The sequence below is a fragment of the Kalmanozyma brasiliensis genome, assembly GCF_000497045.1.
Source record: "Kalmanozyma brasiliensis GHG001 unplaced genomic scaffold PSEUBRA_SCAF3, whole genome shotgun sequence".
NCBI lineage: Eukaryota > Fungi > Basidiomycota > Ustilaginomycetes > Ustilaginales > Kalmanozyma > Kalmanozyma brasiliensis.
In genome coordinates this window covers 516,411-532,342 of record NW_015961970.1, presented here as the reverse complement: position 1 = coordinate 532,342, position 15,932 = coordinate 516,411, and the positions used below count along the sequence as shown (strand labels likewise).

At 58.9% G+C, this 15,932-nt stretch overlaps 6 protein-coding genes across 6 annotated transcripts; 1 reads left to right on the top strand and 5 right to left on the bottom strand.

Moving 5' to 3' along the window:
• Positions 1–2: 2 nt before the first annotated feature.
• On the bottom strand, positions 3–836 carry PSEUBRA_004084 (DeoC/FbaB/ lacD aldolase; the record flags this gene model as incomplete). Its single annotated transcript, XM_016437650.1, has 1 exon — positions 3–836. One exon carries the CDS (start codon positions 834–836, stop codon positions 3–5), a length of 834 nt encoding a protein of 277 aa, XP_016291194.1.
• A 317-nt stretch (positions 837–1,153) lies between these two features.
• On the top strand, positions 1,154–2,817 carry PSEUBRA_004083 (Tetratricopeptide-like helical; the record flags this gene model as incomplete). Its single annotated transcript, XM_016437663.1, has 2 exons — positions 1,154–2,587; positions 2,671–2,817. The coding sequence occupies 2 exons, from the start codon at positions 1,154–1,156 to the stop codon at positions 2,815–2,817; spliced, it is 1,581 nt and encodes a 526-aa protein (XP_016291193.1).
• Positions 2,818–2,910: 93 nt separating this feature from the next.
• On the bottom strand, positions 2,911–5,139 carry PSEUBRA_004082 (MOZ/SAS-like protein; the record flags this gene model as incomplete). The annotated part of the gene is made up of 1 exon (XM_016437656.2): positions 2,911–5,139. The coding sequence occupies one exon, from the start codon at positions 5,137–5,139 to the stop codon at positions 2,911–2,913; it is 2,229 nt and encodes a 742-aa protein (XP_016291192.2).
• Positions 5,140–5,829: 690 nt separating this feature from the next.
• Positions 5,830–7,344, bottom strand: PSEUBRA_004081 (uncharacterized protein; the record flags this gene model as incomplete). The annotated part of the gene is made up of 1 exon (XM_016437657.2): positions 5,830–7,344. One exon carries the CDS (start codon positions 7,342–7,344, stop codon positions 5,830–5,832), a length of 1,515 nt encoding a protein of 504 aa, XP_016291191.2.
• Positions 7,345–8,416: 1,072 nt separating this feature from the next.
• PSEUBRA_004080 (CAP domain protein) lies at positions 8,417–9,280 on the bottom strand (the record flags this gene model as incomplete). The annotated part of the gene is made up of 1 exon (XM_016437645.1): positions 8,417–9,280. The coding sequence occupies one exon, from the start codon at positions 9,278–9,280 to the stop codon at positions 8,417–8,419; it is 864 nt and encodes a 287-aa protein (XP_016291190.1).
• Positions 9,281–12,939: 3,659 nt separating this feature from the next.
• PSEUBRA_004079 (Cation-transporting P-type ATPase, N-terminal) lies at positions 12,940–15,831 on the bottom strand (the record flags this gene model as incomplete). The annotated part of the gene is made up of 1 exon (XM_016437644.1): positions 12,940–15,831. The coding sequence occupies one exon, from the start codon at positions 15,829–15,831 to the stop codon at positions 12,940–12,942; it is 2,892 nt and encodes a 963-aa protein (XP_016291189.1).
• Between the last annotated feature and the right edge of the window lie 101 nt (positions 15,832–15,932).

Below are 15,932 nucleotides of genomic sequence, written 5' to 3'. Positions count from 1 at the left end.
CTCTAGTAGTTCGATCCGCCCTCCGCCGGCGCCGCTGCGCCGCTCATCTGCTCGACAATAGCCCTAGTCCCACTGGCGCCGACCCTGGTCGCTCCCGCCTTGACCATCTTCTGCACAGTCTCGAGCGACCTCACTCCACCGCTTGCCTTGACCTCCTTCTCCGTCCCCTTCCATCCCAGTCCTTCCCGTGTGGCTACCTCGTACATCAGTCGAACATCCTCCTCCTTTGCGCCGGGGCCGCCGTAGCCCGTGCTGGTCTTGACAAAGTCTCCTCCCGCCAAACAGGCCAGGTAGCTCGCTGCGACAATCTCTTCTTTCGTCAGCATCGCGGTTTCCAGGATGACTTTGAGCTTGGCGCCGTGCTTCTTGCATTCGGTCGCAACCTCGGCGATGTCGTTGTGGACCTCGAGATAGTGTCCCGAGCGGAGGAGGCCGATGTTGTTGACCATATCGATCTCGCGTGCTCCCTGCTCGCAGGCAATGCGGGCTTCGAGCACCTTGGACGGCGTGTTGGCCGAGCCAAAGGGGAAGCCGATCACCGAGATTGGCTTGACAGATGTGCCAGCGAGGTGCTTGGCAACGTACGGGATCATGGACGAGTTGACACAGACGGTGGCGGTCTTGTACTGCTTGGCTTCATCGCACACGGCGGAGATCTGATCGAGCGTCGCGTTGGGTGCCAGGAGCGTGTGGTCGATCAGCGCGGCGACTTCGGCGCTCGTGGTGGGGAGCGCCGGGGCGGGCGAGATGGGAGGCAGCGCATCGAGCGAGCTGGGCAGGGACGAGAGGAGCGACTGGATCGCCGAGGCGAGCGATTCCTGTGTGACGGCGGACATATTCACGATGCTGCTTGTATGCGAGATGGTGATGGTGATGGTGATGTTGGAAGGTTGACGCTGGGCCCCGTACGCCTGTGGGGAACAGGATAAGGCTCGGAAGCTCGGCCCACGTTGAGAAGATTCTGATGTTTTCGGGCATGTCCGACCCTCATCGGCGATCTCTGGGTTCTCAAATCGGTCGATTTTGCCGCAAAGTGGAGAAATCGAGAAGAAGCGCTCAGTGCTTCATGTCAGCGGCTTCATCCTTCTTAGCCTCTTCGACACAACCCTCGCTACCATCATCTTCAAACGATCGACATCAGACGACGCCCGAGATGGCCTCACTCAGAGCCACTACACCTACCGCGCGGCGAGCGCTGGCTCGGCCAACGCTCCTCGCGCAGCACCCTCTTCGCGCACGAGCGCTCGTTCCGGCTTCTCGGCAGCTCTCAACCACTCCTCTCACCCGCAATAGCACACCCACAAAAAGCACCAGCGTCGGCAACGTCACCACCCCAGGCTTCAAGCCGCGCCCCACCTCTGGTCCCAACGCTGTCCGTGTCGGAACACTCTTCACCTCGCTGATCGCCCTCGCGGTCGCCGTCACCGGCTACGGCCTGTACGAGTACTACACGTCCTTCTCCGCCTGGCCCGTGTCGATCCGGGATGACCTGCGTGCAGCCCTCAAGGCGCGGAACCGAGGAGACGTGCGTAGGGCCGAGTCGTACTTCCGGAAAGCTCTCGCTACGGCACGCGGGATCAAGGGTGAGCTGAATGAGGCTACGCCCACGCCTAAGGGTGCTGACCCGGGGGAGAAGGGCGAGGCGATGCTCAAGATCTCTGGTATCGCAATCGCACTCGCTGCACTGCTGGAGGGAGAAGGGAGGGTGGAGGAGAGCTATGCGGTGCTCGAGGATGTGTGGGATGAGATCATGGAGCGGGGGAAATATGAGGGTGTGATTGCGGAGAAGGGTGAGTGGAAGCGGGGCCAGAGGGATCGAATGCGTGCGGTGCAGATTGCGCAGAAGCTGGGTCAGCTGGGTCAATTGCCCGAGGTCCGCGTTGCGCTATTGGAGAAGGCCAAGCTGGCATCTGTCGGCGATGAGGGTGGGGAGAAGTTCAAATTCGCCCTGACGGGAACGGCAGAGTCGCAAGATCCCGCCGAACGATGGCTGGTGTGGAGCGTCGAGGAGCTCTTCCGTCTCGTGCTGCCCGCTGATGTCCACGCCTCTGCCCTCGCCGCCGCCGCCACTCCCGCCGACGCTCCATCTTCCGACGCTTCAGCATCGGCACCGAAGGCGAAACTCAACCCCATCACCCCACCAACATCGATCTCGTTGGCCGACCTCGACCTTCCCGCCTGGGTGACAAAGCTTGATCTCCTCGCATCCATCGAATCCCTCGGCACCTTCTACGCCGCCAAAGGTCTCCCTGAATACGCTGTGCCACTGTACCTGCAAACGCTTTCGATCCTCCTACCGCCCTCGACGTCCGCCTCCCCGACGGCGAGTGAGAGGTGTAAAGCCGGACTGGTGATGAACAACCTCTCCCAGCTGCTGGCGGGGAGCAACGTCAAGGATGCGACAAAATGGGCGAGCAAGGGTCTCGATATCACCGATCGCACGGTGCAGATGGCCGGCTTTGAGAAGGTGGAAGCGAAGAAGGGGACGGAGTTGGTCCAGTCGTCGGATGAGAGGACGCAGGAGGTGAGACTGGAATGTCTGGGCGTCAAGCTGACACTTCTGTACAATTTGGGCGTGTTGAGCGACGTAAGTACCACAATCACCTCATTTTGGGTTGGAACTAGTGCTGACCTCGAACTTCGACCTTCGAACTCAATCGACACCATCAGATGGCCGGCGACAAATGCCAAGCAAGACTCTATTTCCAGAAGGCCTACGCGCTGGCAGACAAGATCGGCGGCCCTACGTTCGCTATTGCAAAGACCAAGGCTGCCGAAAGCCTGGCTCGGTTGGAAAGGCGAGGAGCCAACAAGTGAAGACACGCAGCACGGGCAATGCAAGTATTTGCAGCAGAAAAGTGTGACCCGTTTGTATGCGGTAAGGTGTGATATGCATGTGTGTGTTCGACATCAGATAAGCGCGTACGACTCGTCGAGGACAGCAGGACGGACGTTGAACCTGGCGATGACTTCACGGATTGCGTCGCGGGTGAGCAGCAGTGCCAGGCTCTGATTGTTCGATGCCGCCTCTCCGTTCGCCGGCTTGGCTTCGGAACTGCCGTTGAGATTGCTCGCGCCGTTTAGCTGGACAGCGTCATCCGTAGCATGCAAGAAGGGCATGTCGGGCGCGTCGAGCAGGCCTGCCTCGGACAGTGCCAGGACGATATCGTCGGCGCGCAGATGTGTGAGTCGCGACAGCGAATCGACCGTTACAGCGATCGTGCACGTCGCGTCCTCCTCCTCTTGCAACTTTTGGAGATCCAAAGCTGGATGAACGGGCGCATCTTGCCCGGCCGCGGACGCAGCGGATCCGTTGGCTGCTGATCTCGAAGAGCGCCTCGTCGCTCCTTCCCCTTCGGCTGCGCTCTCGGAGACGCCGTTCTGCCCGCCGCGCTGACGAGGCGATCGATTTGGTACGCTTCCGGCCCACCCTTTGAGCCGCAGCTTTCGCCTGTGCGATCCTGCAGATGGGCCTGGATTCGTGATCGCATCCGAAGTATCGGCCTCGGCCGCTAATTGCTGCAACTCTACGAATCCGGCCTGATGCGAGATGGACTCCAAGGACACACCGAGCAGCTTGCAGCGTTGCGAGAGCATGTGCCACCGTCGAAGTGCGTCCTCTGCGTTGACCTTGCTGTCTTGCACGCTTGCATCGATGGCCGGCTTGACAGGCGACGAAGGTCCACGCTGTCTCGTCGTGCTGGTACCATTGACTCGTCGCAGCGGGCCATCGAAGCAGCAATGCAGAGCTCGGAGCAGCACCGCTGTCCAGAATGACAAGTAGCCCTTGAAGCCTAGATCCGACAGGGGTCTTTCTGGGGTTCCGAGCATCCCCTGTGCTGCCGAGAGGTAATAGGAGAATTCGATCATCAGCGTACCGAAGCTCTTGCGCTGGAAAGGTGGGAAAGTGACGATGCAGGCGAGATTGTAGTCATCGTAGGAGACCTTCTCCTTCGAGAAGAATCCAAGCGGATGATCGAACGAGGCATTAGCGGCGTCGGTGAGCACGTAGAACATGAAGGGTTCCACATCAAAATAGATGGTCTTGTGATCGATGAAGAGCTTGCCGAAGAGCGACAGGTTCTGGCAGTAGAGCTTCTCGGCGGCACCGTCGACTTCCCAAATGATGTGAGCGCCGCGCTGGTAGACCTTGCGACCAGGAGGATGAGTGTTGCGGCAGAACTTTCGATGAGCTGCAAAGCCATTATAGGTCTTCATGTACTTGAAGCATCCATCACAGATCCAGAGCATCTTGGTGGGCACCAGCTCTTTTCTTCCTCGGACAACGCTGGGCGAAGCCGATGCGGGAGAATGCCTTCCGGACGTTGAGACCGCTTCCGATGCCGCGTTCGCTGCGAGTGACTTGATCGCGGGTGCATCCCGAACCGACGTAGACAACGCCCCACCAAGGCTACCTGCGCTGTCCCTGCGAGGCAAGCGCTTCGTTGCAGGCGATTGATTGCGCTTGCTACTGGCGAGGCTTGCAGCCGCATGCGAGGACGTTGAATGAGCAGCTGAACCCTCGGCTCCCTCCTCGTCCTGATCGAGCGGGAAAGGGCTGTAGTACCAAGTTTTGATGTCGTAGTTGCCGTACAGAACACGGTCGATGTTCCTCATTGCCGGAGTATCCGATGGAGACGATGCGCGGGTCTTGTGCCTTGCTCCGCGGCCTGCGGCTCGATCGTGTAGGGCGGGAGAAGCCTGTCTGCTGCCCGAGGGGGTGCGGCTGCCGTCGCTTCCATCATGGGTGAGATCGTCCGCTTTCCTCTTGCCCTTCTCGATCAGATGCGGAGGTGTGTTGATGGACGGACCTGATCCGTTGAGGTCCTTGATCGAATGCAAAGCTGTGTTCAGCTTTACGTCTGTGTTTAAGGGTGTAGAAATAGGTCGAAGATGAGTATGGTCGACCCAGCCATCCATGCGCTTGTCTTGGTCATGTCGGTGGATGTAGTATTGGACGTTGTCGGTCTCGGCTCGACCAGCTGGTGGGGTGGAGGAGCTGCCGGTTCGACGTGAGAGCACGGTGGCTGCATATGTCTCGCCGGTCTTGCTGTCGATGACTTCGCACACGGCCCCGACGGGCAGAAGCGCCGACTGCGCTGCTCGCTGGTCAGGCGTGGGTAGCGTTGCGGACGGCATGTTGGCTGACCGTGGGATCGATAGATTCAAGTGTCGAGCTGACTAGGCTGGATGCGTGCCGACAAAGACTTCAGGCTTGTCTCGAGCTGATCTGCGGTATCATCGTAAGCGTCGGCGTGGCCGTCGCTGCCCCGCTACTCGGTGACGGATCGGATGGTCATACGATGGCGTGGGAATGTGACGATGGAAGTGCGCCAAGGGAGTAGACCGAGACCTTCGCTTCCGCGCTTAGTAAGTCGGCTCTAGCGGATCGGACTCGTCAGCCTAGTCTGACTGGTCGTCGGTAGCTCCGGGCGTCGTCACTACCAGCGTTCGGCGAGAAGATAGTGTCGAATGAGACGAGGAAGGGCGTAGGAATGTTCGGGTGACCCGCAAGAAAGTGAATGCCTCCACGTCGAGCGTCAAAAAGGGTTCAGCAAAGCTTCTTATGAAAAAAAACTCGCCAAGTCGCGTTGTGCTGCCTGCATCTTCACCTTCGGACGCGCCTAGAGCCTTCTTTCCTCACCATCACCGACTCAGCCTTGCTCCTTTCGCTTCTGCCGACCATGACGACTTAGCTATGCAATTGTGATTAGACGAGATGAAATGCGAGAGTACTACTGCGATACAGAGGCAAAGAGACGAAGAGCAACAAATAAGCCAACGTTAGAGAACGAGAACGGCTTCACAAAGCCTATAAGAAGCGATCTATCAACACTCCTTGTCAGTGCGTCGAATGCACAGCACAGCACCCGAATGGTGGCACTCGATCGGAGCATCAAACTCGATGCCAATCTTGTCGCACACCTTCTGCAGCTCCACCGCAGCAAAGTCTTGATCCTGCAGGCTCAGCATGCGCTGCTCCGGCTTGTCCTGCAGGAACTTGAGATAGCCCGAAGTGGATCTCACCCAGTCCGCCATCTTGCGCGGTGTGGTCATCGAGACCACCAGGTCGCCCTCGGAATCGTCGCACTTGGCAGCACGACGTACGCTCGGTCGGATCCAGTCGGGCAGATGGCTGATCATATGAGCGAATCGCTCAGGATCGTCCACTTTTGACAAGCGTGAAGAGGTCGCCTGCTCTCCCAACACCGTGCAGTCGTCGACGGGGATCCAGCAGTACGAGTGGCGATCCCAAAGCGCCTCCAGCTCTTTGCTGTGCTCCCAAGGCATTGGCAGCTTGCGATATAGCCCACCGCTGCGCAGATCTTTGACCATCTTCGAAGTGCCGTAGTACCGATCGATGTCCGGGTAGTTGAGGGGAAAGTCGAGCAGCCAGTCACGAAGCGGTCGGATCTGGTCGCCCTTTTCGCCAGTATAGGGACCAATCACCGGTCGACCGCCCGTCACCACCAGCGTGCCACCCGGCTTGAGCAACGACGCCCATTTGGTCCAATTGGCCAGCGTCGACTCGCGCGTCTCCCAGTCCATCCAGTGTATGCATGCCGCCATCATGATCAGGTCCACCTTCTCCTCCTCAGGTAGCACTGGTGCCTCTCCCCGAGCCTGAAGGAACTCGATTCGATTCGGATCTTTGACTGGAGGCAGACGCACCTCGGCCAGCTCTTCCGCCGACATGTGCTTCACCGTGTTGGCCAGCTTGAGCATATTTGGCGATGGATCTTGACCGTATACTTTGCCGAAACGTGTAGCGAGATGGATAGACATCTGCCCGGGCCCGCAGCCGATCTCGAGAGCCGACTGCCACCGATCGTTGCTGTTCGACGTGCCGGGGTGCTGTTCGTGGTAGTCAAAGGCCGTGTCTGTCATGGTGGGTGGGTAAGGTGTCCGAGCTCGCAGATACTGCATCGCATTGTACGAGTCGTGACTCCACGCGGAGCCAAGTTCGTGCGGCGCCATCTCGAGTGCGATTCCAAGTTCGAGCTCGAATCCTGGATCCAACGGGAAGACGAGTGACAAGGCTGAGGACGATGCGGATCCTGTCGAGCTGCTCGACCGAGTTGATGAGGTCGAGAACCAGCTCCTTGGCGAGGCAGATACAGTCGAGTAGCTGCTGTTGGCGTACGGAGTGGAAGCGAGGACAGGCGGTGCAAATGAAGGTGGACGAGCCTTGCCCGACTTGACCGTGACCGAACGAGTTGCACAAAAGTGTTGATACAGTCGGCGAAGACTCGAAGATAGCGAACGACCGCGTCTTCGGACCTGACCGTCAAGAGCCTCGACGCTGCTGGAGTCAGGAGCGCGCAAGTGCGAATGCGACTCCATTCGCTGCTGCGCGTCCGACAGCGAAGGCTGCATCGACAGATGTGGTGGTGAATAGCCGCCTTCCAACGGGATCAAAGGTCGTCGGCGGGGCATGAATGCTTTCGCCTAAGCGAAGCGGAGCTCTCAAATAGCCTCCAGGCACAGCGGCACGGCACAGGGCTCCTTTCGCTCGGCTGGCCTTTTTTTTTGCCGAACTTTGGATGATGCTTTTCCGTGAATTCCGAAGGATCTTGGACAGGGTTCAAGGTGTCAGAAGTGTACGAGATGGTGGTAGCATATATCAGACATCCCTTGGACGCGAAGCCGACTGCGAATATGGAGATTGAAAGTCGAAGCCGGGCAGGTGCGGTGCTGGCGCAGGACAGGAAAGCAGCTAATGTGCCCTGAAGTGGGCGAAGGAGCAGCGAGTGTAGATAAAGGGACACCTGTCTTTAAAGCGCTCCCCTCACATGAGAATTGCTCTTCTCGACATCGTCGCTCGCGAGCCGGCTAACGCTACCGCACCCCACCAAGACGTTCACGTTGACTCGGGCCGACGAACGCAGCCATCGTGTTAGACGATTCTGGCGTCAACGCACGAAAGCGTTGATGCAAGCTTCGAGAGGTTCGAGCGTGGCGCTCCACCACCGCATGCGCTTCCACCAGGAGAATGGAGTCACGCAGACGAGGTGCGCTTCCACAGTGACTTTACAGCAGTGCGCGTTGCTCGTTGCAGTCGCTGCCACGTGGTTTGCAGCCATTTTCACCTCTAGACGTCCGAAAGCAAGATCGCAGCCGGCTCGCGGCAGACCGCCCTGCTGTCTCAACGCTCTGAAAGCATCTGCTACCACATTGTGCCATCCTTGACAGCCAGTCAATCTCGAAAGGTCCTTGATCTCAAGTCTGGCACACGATCTACATACTAAGACAAACGAATCACATTGCGAGGAATCCAAACCGTAACACAAAACGCGACCCAGACCGAATGATGCTGCGTACCGCCGACCAGCGACATCGTGGGGGCTGAAGGCAAAAGCGGCCTGGCCCGACCTGAACAAGTATCTCTATACGTCCCATCGAAGCTCCCGTCCGTCTAGTTTGGGGTGACGTTCTGCGCGAACTCGCCGATCCAGTTTCCAGGGGGGTCGTAGTTGCAAACAACATAGTTGGCGGTGTTACTGCCGTATCCCCCGAGGCCGATCTGCTGTGCGCCACACTTCTGGATCGCGCATCCGAGCTTCGTACTACCCTTCCATACCATCTGAGTAAAGTGACCCGTGGCCTCGCTGTACCCTGGGTTGGAGTAGTTGTATAGCTTCCACTCGTCGTACCAGAGGTCCGTCGTGTCCTTGGCACCGAAGGTGTCCCAGGTGCCGGCGGCGATGTTCTGGCCGTATGGATTGTTGGGCGTGTGGGCCCACTTGCAGCCGGCAGCCCACTTGGCAGCGGCGGCGGCAAGGGTCGAGTCCCAGACAAGGGGGGAAGCCGAGTGAAGCTTTCGGTCGACGTTGTGGATGCTGAGAATGTCGTTCTGGAAGTTGGTGAATGTGGTGTTCGTGCTCGTGGTAGTGGCCGGCTTGGCAGAGGTGGTGGTGGTGGCCCGGACGCTGCTGGAGGCGGCCCTGCTGGTGGTGGCAGCCTTGGTGGAAGTGGCAGCCTTGGTGGAGGTGGTGACGGCACGAGCAAGGGGGGTGGTGGCGCTGGGGAGCTTGCTCGACTTGCGGTTCTTCTTCCTGCGGCGAGCGGCTGCCTCGGCGCGGGCCTTGGCCTCCGCCGCCGCCTTCTTGGCCTGTTCAAGTCGCTGGCGAGCTGCCTGGCTCGGAGTCTGCGAGCGAGCCTCAAGGTTGTCGACCTGGGCGGCGACGCTGTCGCGAGGAGCCACCGCGGCGGCAGAAGTGAGGGGAGCGAGGACAGCAAGGGCGCCGACGACCGCGGCGAAAGTGGTAGTGATCTTCATGGCGAGTGAGGATGAGGTGTTGGCTTAGGGAGAGAGTGTGCTTGGGGTGAGGAAGGGACCTGAGATGAGGGATGGTTTGCGATACTATACCGACCTCGACGAGGGGGTTGTTTATATCCTGATCGACCCCATGTATGGATCGTCCGGTGTCCTTCTGCTGTTCTCGAGCAAAGCCACACTGCGAAGGACACCGTACAAACGAGCTCAAAAGCTCGCTCTCATGCGCTGTCAAACCGCCACGCATCCGCTGTTCACCGACTTTGCATATGGAGCAATCCTGCACCTCTCCCCGCGCTCGTCGCACGTCGACCTGCCAAGCTTGGCCCTGACCAGCTTAGCGAGCATCTGACCCCAAATCCCGCATGTCTCACCGTCGTCAGACGTGCACAACACCTCACGGAACGGCAGCATGGCAGGCAGGTCGACCCACACGTCAAAGGAGAGCGAAAGCCATTTCCATACTCCGCATGCAGATTTATCGTCATAACTTAGGGTCTTGGGACAGAGGGTTGAGAAAAATTTGAGACAGCCGAGACAGCTCTCTGCGAACATCGACGGCAGATCGTTGAGGCGAATTGCAACTCCGCCTCGGTCTTTGGGCTTGCCGCGCACATCTGCGTGGTTGTCTGGCAATCCTTGGCAGCAGCGCGGCGCGAACTGGTTGTGTGCCACGCACCGCTGGGCGTAGTATGTTGGTGGCTTGGTGCTTCTGTAGTCCAGCACATGCGGTCGCCACCTCATCGACGACAACACCTTCCATCCGGTGACTTGGGGCTCTACGCGAACCGGGTGGAGAAACCCGCGCTAAAAAAGAAGCCGTGGAGAGACTCATTGCCAAGAGAGAGACGTTCTATGTGCCATCCTCGACAGCTTCTCTAATTTCGCTCACACAGCCGAGACATGACGACGGGCCTGTCGACCGCACCACAGAGCTCGTGTGGCCTGGTGGCCTCGAGCCTGTTTCGCTCCGCTCCAAATGTCTTGCCCTTAGCGCGTTTGACCTCATAGCCGATCTCCATCCTCATCCTCGTGCTTAGGGTCAGCCAGCGATGCTGAAAATCTTGCCCTTAGGAACGGAGTGCTCCGGCTTCTGTGTTCTGCCGGGTGATCAGATGGTGAGACTTGGCCCTGGCCAGCGAAGGAGTCCGGCCGCTGTCTCGTCCTCCAGTCTCGGTGCGAGCGGTGAAACTCGACCTTGGGAACGTCCCTTCCGTCATATCCAAAGGACAGCGCATACACTCGAGTGCGCACCACGACAACACAGTTTGCGCTAGGCAGAGCGCGGGGTTTGCACGTCTAGCCGATGGAACACCTCGGTCCTCAACTTTATCCTTTCGCTCAGGTCTTGGAGGGAGGGTGAGACTCAACCTTGGGAACACCTTCATCCGCTGCGTTCCTGGCGTCAAGATCGGACTCTGACGAGCAAAGGGCTGGCCCACATCATGCCAGGAGCGCATACACTCGAGTGCGCGTCATGGCACAAGTCCGCTTAGTGGATTGAATGCACGTTCGACGCGTAGTCGATCGCGGGACCTTCCTGATGAGGCTGCCGAGACGTTTTAGGGGAGCGACCTTCTCCAGCCACAGCCTTCTACTGTGGCTTGGATAAAGGTGAGACTCCCTCTGCTCCGGACCTTCGTTAAGCCGGCTATCCGCTTAACACAAGCGCCACTTCAAACGTCATGGCAGTCGCCGGTCTCGATCATGCGCGGCGCCTGTTGCCGTTCAACGGAGGCGCGCTTCGAGAGTACCCTTGATTCCGTGCATTCTGCGAGGTCGTTGGTGGCACTCGCCAGGCGAGCCAGCGCGCGCAAGCCATGCCGTCCAGCTGACTCGGCACCGCGCGCTCGGGTCCTCGCCTAGCGAGTCAACGTCAAGCGACACCGACTAAATCGCCGCGCACCATCACGCTGATCAAGCAAGGCGCGTAGTTGTTGCCACCGACTGTCTGGTGCAGGTGGCAACGTCGGCAATAGCGTCGGTGGCATGCGCTTAGCAATCGGTCATCGTAAGTGGCAGTCGCCTAGCAGGAAAACAGTCGCCTAGCAGGAAAACTTGCAAGCCACAGCGTTGGATCGCCTTGGCGAGCGTCGAAACTTCAAGCTATGCCGTCAAGATCGCCGCTTTGCGTCCACCTGTCTCATTGAGAACCACTTCCCGCGATTCGAACGTTCTCGCTCCCCGAGATTGTGTCATCCCATCTCAACGAAGCATTGGCAGCGCTTTGTGGTCCGCCATGAGACCCGCTTCCGCTTCAACAGCGCTGCTTCTGCCCGCGTTGAACCATTGCCGCCACTGGAACCTTCTCGGACCTGTGTCAAGTCCAGATCGCTCGTGCGGTCGGAGCTCGGCCTCGAGTCAAACTACTCATCGGACCTCTCCGCTCTGTTCCGTGGCTCGCCACTGGACTATGCGCTCGCACTACGAATGAGCCTTCTCACGTGTCGTCGAGATCTCGTTCGCGCCGTACCATCTAATGAGCCGTCTCCCCGCATTGTCACGTCATTTTGCCTGAACGAACGCTGTCCAGCTGTCTCGAGACCGTGTCTTTGTCAAATCAAGTCGTTTGCCCGCTCTGCGTCATCGTCTCTTGATCGTGTCTCTTCTGACGTCGGACCTTTTGTTGCGCGGTACCACCATCGTGCCGTCTCTCTGCATGGTGTCATTGTGTCGTCTCCGGCTGCGACATTGCCGTCTGGTTCGTCGCTCGAACGGTTCTGCAGCTGCATCAGCGTCGTACCGCCCATCGAGTCGCCTTTCGGCAGTGTCACGCTACCGCTTCGTCACACCAGGATGCTGGGTCACCTGTCCGACCCGGCCTGCTCATCGCTGTGGAGCGCCGTGTTCAATCGCCTGTGCAGCTCTGTCTAGCTGTGATCAAGCCCGTGTTCTCCTTGAAGCGAGCCAACCCTCGGCACGATATCATCGGGATCTCGCTCGCCTGTGTCATCCTCACGCACCCAACAGAGCCCCTTGTCTCGCTGTATCAAGGTTGCCTCGTCAGTGTGGGTGTGTAGCGTCGAGGCTGGCGTGCTGTTAGCTCTTACTCGCTGTCGAGGGTCCAGCTGAGGGGGCGGCCTGTTTTTGTATGCCGCAAGTCTCTGGTCTTCGTTTTCCTCGGGGTCAGTCGCCAGGTTTCGGTTTCGTGTGTGTCCTAGGTGGGTACGCTTCTACTCGCGCAGACTCGCCGCGCTCGCTCGACCGCACGCCGCGACCAAGCTTCGACCGCAAGACAAACGCGACCCTCGCCGCTCCGACTACGAGACAGAGCATCCCAGCTCAAGCGCACACACTCGATCGCCACAGAACCCTGTCGAACGCAAAACCACCCATGTCTCGACAAGACCAACCCCGTACAAAGCCCAATCAAACCCCGAACCTGCCCACTCGCGCTCGACCGCAATCACTCAACCAAAGAATGCCTCATTGAGCGCTCATAAAGATGCACATGACACACACTCGACCGCGCAAAATTCTGTAAACCAATACTATAGCAACCAAGGAACGGGGAACATGTATGATGCGTGGATGATGGAAGTGGCGTAGGAGAGTCGGAAGGATGATGCGAATGCGTGAGGGAGTGTCGGCCCAGGCTTTTGTATTTGCCGGACCATTTTGTCTATAGCGCGTAAAAAAACCCACAGGGGGGGTTGAGGCGATTACTGGCTCTTGGAGAGACGACGCGAGGCCTCCTGGGCCTGGATGCTTCCCAGACGCTGGAGCTCGGTGCTGGACATGTGGACCTTCTTCTCACCGCCGAATCCAGCCTTGCGCTGAGCACGCTTGAGGAACGAGAGACGGTTCGAGTAGGTGCTTCCGGCGCGCGAGGTGGTGCGGCTGAGACTGCCCTCGTGCGCAGCAGCAGGGGTCTTCTTGGATCGGATGTTCCTGAGCAGGAACTTGGCAAAGAACTTGACCAGGTCCATGGGGAAGTACCAGACGATGTTCCAGACCCAGACAATGCCGATCCAACCACCCTCGATGGCGCGGACGTTGGTGAAGCCCCAGTTGCCGTAAGCGGCGATGATCGACGAGATGAGCTGAGCAAGGCAGAAGGCACCCATGAGAGCGAACGAGGGACGCTCCATCCACGAGAAGCCGTGCGATCGAGTGACGAAGATCAGAGCCTGAGCCAAAATGGCAACCTGGAGGTACATGATCATGTGCAGACGAGGGTCGTTGGGGTTACCGTGCAGAGGGGTGACGCCAAACTTGTCCTCGAAGAAGGTGGTCTCGTAGATGACGGCGTAGAGCGACAGGGTCGAGGCGACCTGGTAGAGACCGTAGAGCGAACCGCAGAAGAAGAGCTCGGTCAAGTCCCAGTGCTGGGGCTCGAGAGCGGGCTTGACAGTGTCGAGCGAGAGCGTCATGATGGAACCGTCGTTGAGGAAGGCAATGATCAGGACCATGAAGGGAGGGAAGTCCGACTTCCAGATAAAGGCGAGCAGAGCGAAACCGACAACGACACGGATGGTGATGGCGGCAGCGTAAGCAGCGTAGTTCTTCATACGACCGAAAATGATACGCGACTGACGGATGGCCTCGACGATGGTGGACAGACCGGGCTCGGTGAGCACAATGTCGGCGGCACCACGGGCAGCGTCGGTAGCACCCTCGACGGCAACACCGACGTTGGCACGGGCAAGAGCAGGAGCGTCGTTGGCACCGTCACCAGTCATGGCGGTCAAGTGGCCGAGACCCTGGAGACGCTTGACAATCTCGTACTTGTGCTCGGGGAAGACACCGGCGAATCCATCGAGGTCGAGAATCATCTCGTCAAGCGACTTGTAGGGGCTGCCGGCAGGGAGAGCACCGTCAACGAGAACCTTGGAGTTGACCATGCGGTCACCGAGACCGAGACGACGACCGGTCTCCTTGGCGATAGCGAGCTGGTCACCAGTAACCATCTTGACGCGGACACCGAGGGCCTGGGCGTTGTCGAGGGTCTCCTTGGTGTCGTGACGGGGAGGGTCGAAGATGGCAAGCAGACCGAGCAGCTCGAAACCAGTTCCCTCGCCCTCAACCTCACCGGAGGGGACCTCCTCGAAGGCGACAGCGAGACCACGAAGACCACGGTTGGCAAACTCCTCGACGTCGGCCTCGAGAGCGTTCTCCTGAGCCTCGGTCTTGTTGCGCTTGCAGAGGTCGATGATGATGGAAGTCATACCCTTGGTAGCACGGTACATCTTGCCGGTAGCCTCCTCGGTGTAGGTGATCTCGGTACGCTTGTCGACGGGGTTGAAGGGCTTGAAGTCGAGCAGCTTGATGCCGTTACGAGCGATAGCAGCGTCCTTGAGGGTGCCAACAATGGTAGCGTCGATGGCATCCTGGTTCTCGGTACGGGAAGCGTAGGCGGCGAATCGGATGACGTCGTCGACGTTGGCCCAGTCCGAGTAGAGCTTGACGAGTTCAGTGTCGATGGTGAGCTTGTTGGTGGTGAGGGTACCGGTCTTGTCAGAGCAGAGGATGTCGACACCGGCAAGCTCCTCGATGGCAGTGATACGGGTGACAATGGCCTTGTGCTTGGCGAGCTGCTGGGCACCGACGGCGAGGGTAACGGAAAGCACACAGGGCATGGCAATGGGGATACCACCGATCAAAAGCACAAGGATGTTGTCGATACCACGGCGGTATCGGTAACGGAAGCCGGCGTAGAGAATGAGGATCTCGAGGACGATGAAGAGACCGATGGTGACCATGCAGAAAAGACCGATGCGGGAAAGAACCTGCTGCAAGTGACCAGTGGTGTCGTCGTCCTGGCCAATGAGGGTAGCGGCACGACCGAAGAAGGTGTTGGGACCGGTGGAGATGACAACACCCTCGGCCTCACCCTGCTTGCAGATGGAACCGGAGAAGCACTGGTCGCCGAGCTTCTTGTTGACGGGGAGCGATTCACCGGTGAGCGAAGCCTGGTCGCACGAAACGTTGATGGAATCGAAGAGACGGCAGTCACCGGGAACAATGTCACCGATCTTGAAGGCGATCACGTCACCGGGAACGAGGTCGGAGGACTCGATCTCGATCCACTTTCCGTCACGCTTAGCACGAGCCTTGGGGGCAAGCGAGTCCATGAGGGCCTTGACGGCGTTACCGGCGTTGCGCTCCTCGATGAAACCAATGGTGGAGTTGATGAGGAGGAGAAGGACGATACCAACAAAGTCTGGCCAATCGGGAGCCTTGCCCTCACCGTTGGAGAGAGCGATGGCGACGATAGCGGCACCCTCCATGACCCAGGAGAGAGGGTTCCACATGAAGGAGAGGAACTGGAGGATGGGGTTGGGCTCCTCGGTCTCAATCTTGTTGGGACCAAAGATGCCACGTCGACGGGTGCACTCCTCCTCGGAGAGACCGCCTTCGTTGCACTGGAGGAGGGTCCAGACATCCTCGAGCTCGACGGCTTCAATGTCGACCTTGGCCTTGTCGTAGAGGTCCTCGGCCTTGAGCTCGATGGTGCTCATGTCGACGAGAGCATGCTTGGGAGCCGTGTTGGCGTGCTCCTCATCGATGTCTCGGTGCTTGGTGACCTTCTTCTCCTGTTCGACGTCCGACATGTTGGCGAATTGCTGAAAAGGGGAGAGAGAAAGAGGGGAAAGAGTCTGAAAATACGGGGTAGATGGCAGGAGTGAAAGAGAGAGTCAGCGCCTGCGTTTGT